A 12,589-nucleotide genomic window follows, 5' to 3' on the forward strand; every position below is an offset into this window, starting at 1 on the left:
GTAGGGGTAAGAATCGAACGGGAATAACCGAGTCTTGGACGAGACACCTCCATCCAGCAAGGCATTTAAAACACCATCAAGGACACTTGAAACATCAACGAGCACAATTTGGGCCACCTTTTGAATCCGGGTGGATAGGAAACCCAGACCTTCAATTAGGCCTCTCAAAAAACCCATTGGCGGTCACTCCTAGAGCAGCGACCCCGCTCGCACCTGCACTCCCAGACCTCCCGAGCGCAATCGACCCCTTTCTCGAGCCTGCCTGTTTTTCGATGCTAATCACCGACCGAGCCCCACGGATCGTGGACCCTGGACCAGATGTTGAATTCTGGCCTGTGGTATGTGCGACAGAGAACGCGGTCGAGTTGGCAGAGGGCGTGCGGCGATGGCGGTTTGCCGGAGAACCGAGCGGGACAGTAGGTCGGGCAGGAGACGAACCGAGAGCCGAGGTAGATGCGCTTGGAAGTCTCGGCGAGACGGGGGCACTACCCGGCTTTAGAGAGCGGGACCAAGAAGAGGGGGCGAGTGTTCCGGTGGACTTGGACATGAGGTTTATTCCTGCACGCATGCTTCGTGGAGAACGGGGCGCTGGAGGTTCGGGCGTGACGGACATGACGAGCATGGCCTCGTTCAGCTCGTCGTCTTCAATGTCCACGCTCGAGCGAGGTACGCTATCGAGGGTTGTGAGACTGGTGTCACCGGAGGATGGCTCGGTGGGGCTGTCGTCAACGAGAACGGCACTCCCCATCAGACTCGACCTGCTCATATCAACCAAAGTCCCCGCCTCATCGTCGAATTTCAGTTCGGAAGGTACGGGCAACGCGTCGCCCCGGTCTGGAACATCTTCAAAGATTTCAAAGTATCGTTCGATGCATACTCTGACAATGTCGCCTAGAGTGGTAGAACCTGCTTTTCGAGGGGGAGCTGGAGGTGCAGGGCCAGCGCCCGGGGTATTCCACGTTCCGCCCGTCATGGATGCTGCGCCTGGTACGGCACACATCTTGACGTCGCGGATGGGGTCATTTGAACGGACAAGATTGGGCGAGATACACAAAGCTAGGTTATGTGCATCCATTCTGTTGACGCTGGACCGGAGGGATACGTCATGAAGGAGGTCTGAGAGGAAGGCGTCAGGCTTCAAAGTACGAATGAAGATGCGACTTGGACTTACGGAAGATGTATCCCAACAAGACCACCCGGCATCCCCAGCCCATTGCAGGCAACAACACTTCACGGATGTACTCTACGCACGCGTCTCCCTCGCCCCATCCTCCCACGGTAGCCATTTCAGCTTCACTACCAACTCGTTTATGGCCCCTCCCGTTTATTCCATTCGCGGTCCCATTCGAGAGGCCCAGACTGACAGTTCCATTAGCAACCAATTTAGAGGAAGGAGGCCCTGAGAGGCCATCGACGCCCCAGCCGGTGCTAGGCGGACATTTGGCGATAATAGGGTAGAGAGAGCCGGAGAATATCGGTTCTGGGAGATCACGGAGGAACTTTTTGATGAGGACGGCGGCGATATGAGGGTCGTGGTATTGAGCGAGTGTAACTTGGTTACCTGTAGGCGAAACGGAAACAAGCACAGTCAATATACGCCGGCTAGGGAAGCAGTCCACGCACCTCGATCATAAGCTTCCCTGACGCTTCTCAACAGCCCGACGTTGGGACTTCGTCTGAACAAGCCTTCAACCTCAAGGTTCAGACCGAGGGGACCTTCTGATCTGAGATACTCGACGCAATCTCGGATTACTCGGGGTACTGGTGAAGATTCACCATCGGGTCCCATAAGCCGCTCGAGCGGGACGCCAAAAGTCAGAGACGGGGGATGGATGATGGGAGGGAAATGTTGTGTTCATGTTTAAGGTTTTCACTGGGAGATACCAGGTTCAGTGAAATATCTCCACGAGATGAATTAGAGGAACGTCATACTTGTAGACTGCAGGGGCAATTTCAATTTGTGTCAAAGGGACGTGACGTGCGAGTTCAGAGAGTGTAGAAACATATGTAATCTTGCGAAAGAATTTTGGGCTGAGGACTGCGCCCGCGAGCGATACAAACACTATTCATCTCGAGGATCAACTTTTGAGCCTCGCAAAAAAGGAAAATGAGGCTACGTACTCTTGGAAAACCACGTTGGATGGACAATTAACTGACAGACAGCTACGTCAGTAGAAGCTTAGACCGAATACCAGTTGATTGCCTTACCAATCGTTTCAGATTCTTACGGTATCTAGGTGGTGTGTGTTCAAACATGATGGAGAAAAAATACGCATGTTTACTCACTTTCGACTCATGCTCCTATAAGCTTTCCATATCCAGTTCCAGCTTGGCGTATGTCGACCACCGGCAGCTAAAAATACGACGACATAGTCATTTTCAACTAGATCAGATTCGTAAGCTAAATTCCAGGAAGAAAAGCGAAGAGCCTGTACCATACAAGTCGAGATACGCTATGATTCGGCTATGCCAAGTGTAAGCAAGCGTGGATTGAGGGAGACATCAGGGTGGACCCACGAAAGGAGAATATCATAGGATATAAGGCGTGGATCTGGAAAAGAGGCTGCTGTGACCACAACCCTGTCAATAACCCGGTACCGATTAGTCTGTCTGCAGCAACTGCTTAAATACGACCACTCTCACATAGGCCTGGTTCTACACCACCATAGCAACTTAGCAATTTCCACGAAAAAAAATCCCATAAACACTCACTCATAGTCAACACCTGCTTGGGTAATCACTGCATTCAAAGCCTTGTCTATCTGCTCTCTTTCCTCTGGCCTCATTCCCTCGTATTGTTCTTCCACATCCACCAGTCCAAATCCATTGTTCGGTGTTCTCGGCGAAGGAAAGGCAGGAGTCCGAGAGATGGGTGATATGGGTGACGCCGGGGTATTGACAGTGAGCGCTGCTAGTCGCTGCTTAAGACTCAGTGCGGGCGGGGCCATCGTCGTTGACGAAACTCGGCTGAGACGTCATGTGATACGATACTAGCACTGCCACTAGTGGAGAGCCCCTATCTAGCGTTCCACTTGGGAAGTTGCGATCTAGTGACGTCAAATTCACATGTACCATCACGACCATGATCGTTAAAGTTATTTACCGTATACGTTAATGGTTGACTGTCTCGAGTTCCGATAAGATATCAACACGTGGGCTTATATGGAGGATAAATGGCCCAAGGCTTGTTATATCAATCCTCCGGCCCCATAAGGTGCGGCTAAATATGCAATTACTGGCCTTGGAATGGCTTGCCAACCCTCTTCGTATTTCCTACACTGGGTGTTATCCCTGGTGCTCTCGACCCTCAGTCCGCTACAGCACAGCTACATTCATTCATTGCTTGATGGCTAGTGGTTAGCCGAATCCGCCCTTCCAATAATTGTTTTATGCAGCCTCATGTGGGGGTTACTGGGAGAACTGGGCCGGTCTATTGTGTTTCCGATAAGTTTGCAGGTCAAGCATGCCGAAAAGTTCCGCAGACAGAACTTAATAGGGGAATTATAGCCGAGCTGCGCACCAGGCGGAATTCACTCCGAATCAACCAACTTCAGCAGGTCACCAGTCCAGGCACGGTACAAGGGAAGGCCATACCCGACCGGTTAAAGCATGTCAATAAACTGTGATAGCTGACAAGCGTTCCTGGGACTATCTGATCTCCGGCATCACAAGAAGAATGCAATTGTTCGTACGTATTAGTACACTATCCCTATAGTCAATCCAAACGAAATTATAACTTCGATGTAATTATCTAGGTGCGTTCGCCCAGGTATTTGGATATCTTGGGGATTCTCGGTTTGGACTGAAGAGGTCGACGCGAGTGCCTGGAATGATTCGACGTTTGAACTGCCCGAAAGGCCAAGTACTCCCGGTGGTTGTATTAGCGATCCGGTTATCAGAGGTCAGACTGGGTTGTAAGTTCCTCATCAGAATCGTGGCTCCAGTTGATCGGTATAATTTCCACTCGACCAAATACTATTCACTATATAAGTTGAACGCTCTCAGGCCGTGTAGGACGGTTAACATTATACCACTCCCAAGAAACAGGTGCTCCAATCCCGATCCACTTTTCTGGCTATGGCAGACCAGAAAAAAATAGAACCAAAAACCGAAAAGGAACTGGAGACGATGTTTTCAGCGATAATGGCTATAGAGGTTAAGGAGTCCAAGATCGAGGTTGAGGATAGCGATGCTGGGGATAGCGACGTCGAGGATAGCGATGAACCTACCAACACAGACGCCGAGTACGCATACTTAATCGTCATGCCTAATCCATTTGAAAAAAATCGGGGTATTACACGAGACACAGTACGTGTCGTCCATTACACGAGAATCCACTGCTCGATTGATCGCTCTCGCACATCCACAGAGCGAGCACGACACCGTCTGGAACCGACTATATTGGGCCAAAATAGGCGATGGTTCCAACATTTTGGATCGTGTCAAACAATACGACAACCCTAGCCAGTAGTGAGTGGCTTGATATCTGTATAATCGAGTATAGTTATAGACGAATCTATCCAGTATATCTATCATCAAACTGAATTGTGCCAATCGACGCAAACGCAAGAAACCTGGAAAGATCCTTGAGAAAGCGTGCCTCGGTGCCCATAGATGTGGCGGGATTGGGAAGGGAACTTGTAAGCCAGGAATAGATTTAGATTTAGATTGTTGCAATACTTACTCGGGATTCTTGAGCGGAATGGCGTGGATTATATTCGAAGGAGGACCAGACCACTGATGGCACAACAAGGCAGGGTTTACAGAATCTACTACGCGGATTTTTCCCACTCAGCGATATGCTCGATCGGAAGCCTAATGACGAGTCGGGCAAAAAATGGAGGGCCCGATTGAAGGTTTACCTGGAAAACAATGAGAAAGCTCAGGAGTGGACTGACGTTCTAAAATTCATCCAAGACACCGTGAATCCAGGAAAAGGGTCCGTTGGGACGAAATCAGGCAATAAAGTAGAAAAATTTCCGAGGATGTATATATTAGCTACGCCAAGTACACGCAAGGAATCAAGGTACTTGGGTATTGATGATAGATCGGTTAGTAAATCCTGTCATATCCACTGAATGTTCCATACTCTTGAGAACTTACTATTACGTATCACAGTCAAATATCCTTAGGACTTACTGGGTAAAGATTGGCTACTCTTATACACAACAGAGCTCAGTCTTTGGGTTTGTCATGAGTCAATACCAGTCGAAAGTGCCTGATCTCTCGTACGTACTACTTCCCGGAGCCTGGAGCCCGCCTTGATACGTGTAACGATAGTTTCAACGGATATCTCCTGGACGAGGAGTTAGATGCAAATAAGGAGCAGGAGAAGATCAAGAAGATCTGGGATGACTTGGAAAAGGTGTTGCTTTCAAAGTATGGGCTAGATGGTAAGTACAGTCATGTTACACACACATATATATATATAGTTCATCCTACTTTGCTCAGCACCTACGAGAAAAACGAATACCGACTGGTATTTAATCACAATAAAAGGAAGCGGACAAACCAGGTCTCCCGCAATCGATTTCTTGGACAGCTATATCACTACATTCCATGAAACCAAAGGCATTCCGTGCGAGGTAGAAGTTCATGCACCTTCTGATAACACGCCTCAAAAAGAAAAGAAACTAAAACTATCAGCATTGAAGCAGAAGGTCAAATGGAAGGAGGATCAGATGAAGTTGAATATCGAAAGAAATGTAAGAAAGGATTTGTCAGCTCAGGAAGACAACGATCCGGTTGAAGGCTACTGTGGAGATGTGGGAGATGCAACAGAGGATGTTATAGAGGGATGGATTGAGAAAAAAATGGAACTGCTTCGGGAATAAGTCAAAGCCCATGGGCAAGAAGCCAAAGCTCAAGGATAACATGTCAGCTGAGGATAGTTCAGGAGAGTAGGAAGCACAATGTAAAGTTTGGACATCACGATCCTTGCTAGTATGATCGTGCATTGAGGGATACAATGCAACAGGAAATCGAGAGAGAGGTGTATGCAAGTGTCAGATGACCTCGGAACTTGGTTCTGAGATACCCTAATGTTACCTACTATATACTGTATATAGACAAATGCGGTTGAATCGAAATTCGCAGCAGTTACATAAGGTGTGCAGGGCGTAGCCGCTGTGGTGCACGATGAAGAATGAATAATTCGTGTATACACCCACAGTAAAGAGTTGGATTTATTGAAAGACCACATGCGTGGGTACAGGGAACTCGCAGCAGAAAACTATAAAAGGCCTACTCGAAGCTGGATATAGGCTTCGTACTTGATCATCTTACCGTGGTACGACAGACTTGCATAGCCAGCTGGTCCAGTACTAAACTCTTATTTTCTGATTGTTTGTCTCACTCGCGCTCAACAAAACCGTCAGTTCACATCTCGTTCAGTTACTAACCACGTTACAGGTTCGTATATCGCCGGGGGAGCGGGGGCCACCTGGTTGTTGCTCATGGTTCTAAAATTTCTTTTGCGGTTGAATGACCCGCATATTAAATATTAATATAAGATGTTTATACAAGGAAATGTGAGGTTAGCTCATGGAGCAAAAAGCGAGCGAAATATAAGGGTCGGGGTGAGATTATGTTGAATCTTTAGATTCTAGTTGATGCCTATTATAAAAAGACACACCATATAAGGTAAAAGAGCGTATTTGGAGAGAGGCACCTAAGCCCTTTGATAATATACGCATAATCCTATAATTTTGCCGCTATTAAATTATGCACAGTGTATGGTGCTGTATAATAGCTCTGGAAACGGGTTCAAGAGTATATGCGTCTGGCTTTTGGTAACAATAAATTCGGAAATACGTCTGATAGGTGCCGATCCGCCCAGGGATGAACTTATGATTGTCGACCATAAATGCTGTTGGAATGTTGTTTATCCGGCGTTTATTCTGCATATAATATACAGGACTGGAGGACATCTTCCAAAAACTCCTCCCACACTCGTGTATATAAAATTTCATCCTATTGTTGAATAGACTGTAGAAAGACGTAGAGTTTACTGGATGTTCTGTAATCGAGTCAATTGGGTGACTCACTCGATGTATGCCCAGTGCGCGCAAGTGTACGCGTAATTCATGCCTTTAGAGTATAAAAGGGCCTTGTCCAAGCCCCAAATGCTCATCTTATCCCACTCTTGTATTTACTCAGTCATTACTTGTATTTTAATCTACTACTTTTATACAGAAATCGAACTAGTATTTCTACATAGACCCCTCCGCGAAGATTGTTTTTTGTGCCTTTCAATCACTGCCTGCCGTTCAGCATCCTGGCTTATCCAATTTCTTCAACTTGTATAATTATACCAGTAACTCGACTTGTATATGAACATCACAGTATCATCTTGTCGGTTCTGTTAACGTTGGCTACTACATCTCAGCTCCGCTACGATCCAATGATTGTCAAAGTGGTCACACCCCCAAATTTCACCAATCAGTCGCGAACCCTGCTATGGTATCATGATACACAATCTGGATACTGGGGAGCGTACTATATAGAACGATTTAAACCATATCCGATATTGGGGTCGATAGCAAGGTCGGCCGTGGAACTCGGATATGGGAGGTCAAAAAGATGGCGGACAACGAATCAACTGGCTCCTGATGTGTTGAAAGACGTGTAGATCTACCCAGATCATAGAGCAGAGCATGTGACATTGAAGGCAGCGCAAGAGAAACGAAAATCATACACCCAGCACTTTTTGATTGAAGCAGCAGGGAACACCACGACAGCTTTTGCCAGGTTTTCGGGGGGTCTGGTTCGTACGCAAAGTACAACTTCATCTTATACCAGTAGAAGTATGAATAATTGCTCTCGCACCTTTCAGAATCGCTACGGACTATCATGGCGCCCCGGTCCCTCAACCTGAACGATTGCTATGACGAGACTCGGATGAGCGTGGTCGAGAAGGTTAAGAAACTACAGTAGGCTTTTGATTGCATCAAAATGCCTACTCTCGAGAAGCGTCAGTGAGTAGCATCCGTGTTTTATGAATACGGTTTTGATTCTGATATCCCGGTAGCGCTTCAACGTCCAAGTGGCTACACACTCTGGATGACTAGCACAAACTGCAACTTTTTCTGTAGAAAAAGGAAATAAGATGTATATATCAAAGTTATAACTATGCAGATACACGATAAAAGAGCGTGATAGTAAGTAGTACAAGAGAAGTAAGGATACCAGGCTTGAACAAGGCCCTTTTATACCCTCACTGTTCCTGTCGAGTCATTATATGAGGACTACGCGCCCTGCTGCGCATATATCGTACAACTAGCTCACCTATGACTTACTAGCTCAATTACAGCCAACAGAGTATACCAGAACTCACTAGCAAGTACATGATATTTCTATACTTTCTGGTATTTTATCCCTTTTCTTTTGGATTTCTTATTGTGTTCTATGCTACGATGTGTATTCTGGGCTAAGGAAGTAAGTGTACTTGATAAGATAAAACACACTCAGATATATAAAGCGTGTTCAACTTGAAGAAGCTATAATTGTGATCATAGAATGTTGTCTGATAGATATACACTGGCGATCATTTGCTAAGCAACACGTGACCCAAAAAACGCGCAAGTGCTGCGTCGGGTAACACATGCTGTATCGTACTTGGGGTCAGTAATAGAAAAGTTTCGAATAGAGGTCTAGAATTTATATACAAAATTTCGTAAGAAAAGCTAAACTTAGGGGCATGTTACGAGCGCATTGAGACACGCCAATGTTGCATTTCAATTGATCGAAATATGAAATTTCCGTACCCCTTGTGAAAGAGCCAACAAAACACATGAACATTGCTATGAAACTAGGTACAAAATTAATAGGGGGTATTTCCACCCTTGGCAGAAAGCAGAGCATCAATTCTATTAGGCATAGACTCATATAACTTGGTAATAAAACCTTGGTCAATGCACTCCCACTCCTCATGCAGTGCCTCCCACAACTCGGTTGTATTACATGGAGGAGGGTTGCGGGAATGAACCTTACGGTCAAGATAGCTCCATACGTTCTCGATGATATTCATATCGGGGCTTTGTGCAGGCCAGGGAAGCACGGAGATTGATTTCTCCTTGAACCATGCCTTGGTAATCTTGGCTGTGTGCTTTGGGTCGTTGTCCTGTTGAAACAAAAAATGCCTAATGGGTATCTTATAGTCCTTTAGTGTCCCAAGAAGCCCCTCCTTAAGTATCTCAATGTACTTTGCAGCAGTGAGTCGTCCATCGATACGGATAAGTCGACCAACGCCCTTGGGGGTAATACACCCCCAGACCATCACATTTCCCCCACCGTGCTTGACCATTTTTTCAGTGTAGCGTGGGTCTAGACCTTCCCCTGGGCGCCTCCAGCAATAGTGGCGGCCATCAGAGCGGAATACGTTGAATTTCAACTCATCAGAGAAGAGAGCACAGAGCCATTCAGCAAGGCGCCATGTTTCATGCTGTTTGGCCCACGCCTTGCGGGTCAGGCGATGACGATAACACAGGAGAGGAACCTTCTGACGCGTATAAGATGAAAGGCCAATTTCACGGAGGCGCCGGCGAATAGTAGCAACCGAAATTTTGGGGAAAAACTTCCGCTGAATATTGGCAGCAGTGCAAACGCGAGATCTAGAGAGCTGGAGGGCCATAAATCGAGCATCGCTTGAGCTAAGAGTACGGGTACGACCACCAGCATGCCAAGAGTAAAGATTGTCGCCAGCAGAAGCGTGTCGTTTGCAAGTACGGGAGACAGTACAAGGGTGGACACCCATGAGCTTAGCAATCTTATAGATAGAGAGCTTTTGGCTTCGAAGAGCCAGAATTTTTGCTCGAGTAGTGGGCAAGAGATGGCGAGGCATGGCAGGATACTGTGCAGAAAAAATGGCACGAATTGACTGGTTTTATAGCACACAACATGCGGCTGAGCAGGAGGGAGACGAGGCCATGCACGTGAGCTTCAATTGAAATGCAACATGAGCACGCCTCAATGCAGCCATACCACGCCGCCCAGTTTACACAATTTTACGAAATTTTGTATACGCATTCTAGACCACATTTTGAAACTTTTTTATTATTAGACCTAAGTACGATACAGCATGTGTCGCCCGACGCAGCACTTGCGCGTTTTTTGGGTCACGTGTTGCTTAGCAAATGATTGCCAGTGTAAAAAAAGTAGAAGTAGAACTCAGCGCCGAATTGACTGGACTGTCTAGCTATATTTCACTTTTTAGAAATTTGATAGCAAGGTGCTTATATTGGAATGCGCGTTCAACAATTGGTTCAAACCCTTGGTTGGAATATACCGCGAGTAAGTGTTACAACCTCCTTAAATATACCACTAGAATCGCCTGATTTTTCTATTATTTTTAGTATTTTTTACGGACTCTATATCTTTTGTTTCTCAATCACGTGACCTCGGCGCTTATTATGCCAAGATGCCGCGCCGAGATGCCGTGCCAAGGGCGCTTAGGAGAAATCCACGCTTCTACGCAGTCCGCAGCATGCTTCCTTTTTCCAACATGTACTTCTTTTCTCACGCGCACAGACCATGTAGATAGCGCACTTATGTCTATATATACAGCAGGGAAATCGCTTGGAAACACCAAGTTGATTTTACCTCGTCTCTTACTCATTAGAGAAGGTAGTCAGCCAGCTAAGTAGCCAGCCCCTAAGTAGTTCCCAGACGCTCACCACCCCCTTTACTCACCACACCTCCCAGGCCTAAGGCCCCCTCGCAGTTGTATAGAAGTAGTAGACCGCCCTAAGCGGTATTAGTATAGCCTAGATAGTTAGTTACATAAGCAGTGTCTGTAGTAGTACGGCCATAAGCGCCCGCCCACTAGCGTGTACCCAACCTTACAGTTGGTGTACAACATTGTAAAATTGACTTGCTGTAGGCTTTTGATTGACAACAAGAGGACTCCCAGTACTAGCACAAGGGAAATAACCGTGATTGGGGCCACCTTGCGGAGCATAATAATCAAAAGCTCCCCACCCCCACGTAGTACCAACTTGCTATAAGGCTGACAAGCTCTGATCGCCCGCATACCCCAAGTTTCGCCGGAACTCAGTAGTCAGCGACCCTAGACTGCTGAAATACCCGCTTGCTGAAAACCCGCTCATATCACGACCGCCAGGTCTGTTGATTTGTTGTAGGGACAGTCCAACGCTAGGTACTAGACGCAAGGGTTTAGCGTTAGTATACTACAGAAAAACCGCTCATAAGTCCTGTCACAGGCACCTTCCCCCACACCGTTTCCACAATTCCCTCCACTTGCTCTGGAGTCCCACACCCATACTCCCGTCCTCCCAGTCAATCCAGTCAACGTTCCGTGGCAACCCGCTCCCAACCACCCTCTTGCGGCCCATCACCCCCTCCGCAACACCTGCCCGGAATGGAACCGGAGCCGACCCTTGCCTCTCTCCTTGAGGCTATCAACACCCTCACCAGCCAGGTCGGGTCCTTGCAGGCCCAAATCCACTCTCAAGGCCAACAGCTCTCTGAGCTCAAAGCCATATGCAAGGAGACCAACAACCTTGTTGGCAACAAAGACCAGGGCGGAGCCCAAGCCAAGCCTGGCCCATCAACTGGGCCTGTCACCCCTCCTACCCATTCAGGAGGGGAAGCCCACACTCCAGGCACGGTTAGGCCTGGCCTCAAGGCCCCCTTCCGCCCTTCAAGAGGAACAGGGTTTGACTCAGAAGAGGAGGAAGAACTTGGGCGAGCCCCCAAAAAGGAGCCTTGCGACACGCCTAAACGGAGCCTTAGCTCCCTCACCCCCTTCGATTCAGGGTCCAGCGTAAAGCGGCCCAAAATGGAGCTCCCAGACCCATACAAGGGAGACTCCAGGGGACGGAAGGCAACCCAGTGGCTAGATTGTATGCTACTGTGGGTTGCACTTCATCGAGACCAATTCGATGAAGAAGAACAAATGGTTGTGTGGATACTATACCACATGACGGACAAGGCAGCTGACTGGGCTCTCCCTATCATAGGGACCATCATCAAGGGCAAGGGAAACCCCCCTACCACCATCTTGGCCTTAACGGCCAAATTCAAAGAGGCGTTTGCCAACCCCGACGCTAAACGGGCAGCCGCCAGGAAGATTGCCGCGCTGACTCAGACAACCACCATGTCTGAGTATGTTACCAAGTTCCGCAACCTTATTGCAGAGCTTGATTGGAATGAGGAGGCATACATTGCCCAATTCACACGTGGTCTTCATTGGAAGGTGAAGGAACTCCTGTCCACCAAGGACAACATCCCCAATGAACTGGAGGCAATATTTGCCGCCTCCATCAAGATTGACAACACTCGTTGGGAAAACAAGGAGAATCGCCCCAAAAAGGTCCCCACCAAGGCCCCGGTTGCCACAACTACCTCCACCACTACCACCAGGGTCCGCCTATCCAAGGATCCCAATTACGTCACCCCAGAGGAAAGGGACCGCCGCCGCGCGTCTGGCCTTTGCGTCAAGTGCGGACAAAAAGGGCATGGCATCAAACAATGCCCTAATGGTTGGAAAGCCACAATCAAGGAGGTGGCTAAGGTAGCAGAAGAGGAAGGGTCGGGAAAAGACTAAGGCCAAGGACTACCGTCAAGCCCC

The 12,589-nt window shown here is 47.8% G+C and overlaps 4 protein-coding genes across 4 annotated transcripts; 2 read left to right on the forward strand and 2 right to left on the reverse strand.

Moving 5' to 3' along the window:
• Positions 1–151: 151 nt before the first annotated feature.
• On the reverse strand, positions 152–2,948 carry RhiXN_09411 (Rho GTPase-activating protein 1; the record flags this gene model as incomplete). Its single annotated transcript, XM_043329227.1, has 11 exons — positions 152–1,116; positions 1,172–1,561; positions 1,624–1,795; positions 1,908–2,062; positions 2,122–2,152; positions 2,209–2,233; positions 2,287–2,383; positions 2,436–2,464; positions 2,518–2,580; positions 2,644–2,655; positions 2,713–2,948. 11 exons carry the CDS (start codon positions 2,946–2,948, stop codon positions 152–154), a joined length of 2,175 nt encoding a protein of 724 aa, XP_043180673.1.
• Positions 2,949–4,077: 1,129 nt separating this feature from the next.
• RhiXN_09412 (uncharacterized protein) lies at positions 4,078–5,834 on the forward strand (the record flags this gene model as incomplete). The annotated part of the gene is made up of 8 exons (XM_043329228.1): positions 4,078–4,308; positions 4,370–4,470; positions 4,525–4,640; positions 4,699–4,939; positions 4,999–5,026; positions 5,119–5,228; positions 5,281–5,393; positions 5,452–5,834. The coding sequence occupies 8 exons, from the start codon at positions 4,078–4,080 to the stop codon at positions 5,832–5,834; spliced, it is 1,323 nt and encodes a 440-aa protein (XP_043180674.1).
• A 2,987-nt stretch (positions 5,835–8,821) lies between these two features.
• On the reverse strand, positions 8,822–9,841 carry RhiXN_09413 (Transposable element Tcb2 transposase; the record flags this gene model as incomplete). Its single annotated transcript, XM_043329229.1, has 1 exon — positions 8,822–9,841. One exon carries the CDS (start codon positions 9,839–9,841, stop codon positions 8,822–8,824), a length of 1,020 nt encoding a protein of 339 aa, XP_043180675.1.
• Positions 9,842–11,377: 1,536 nt separating this feature from the next.
• On the forward strand, positions 11,378–12,565 carry RhiXN_09414 (Retrotransposon-derived protein PEG10; the record flags this gene model as incomplete). Its single annotated transcript, XM_043329230.1, has 1 exon — positions 11,378–12,565. The coding sequence occupies one exon, from the start codon at positions 11,378–11,380 to the stop codon at positions 12,563–12,565; it is 1,188 nt and encodes a 395-aa protein (XP_043180676.1).
• Between the last annotated feature and the right edge of the window lie 24 nt (positions 12,566–12,589).

Source organism: Rhizoctonia solani, chromosome 5, assembly GCF_016906535.1.
Source record: "Rhizoctonia solani chromosome 5, complete sequence".
Taxonomy (NCBI): Eukaryota; Fungi; Basidiomycota; class Agaricomycetes; order Cantharellales; family Ceratobasidiaceae; genus Rhizoctonia; species Rhizoctonia solani.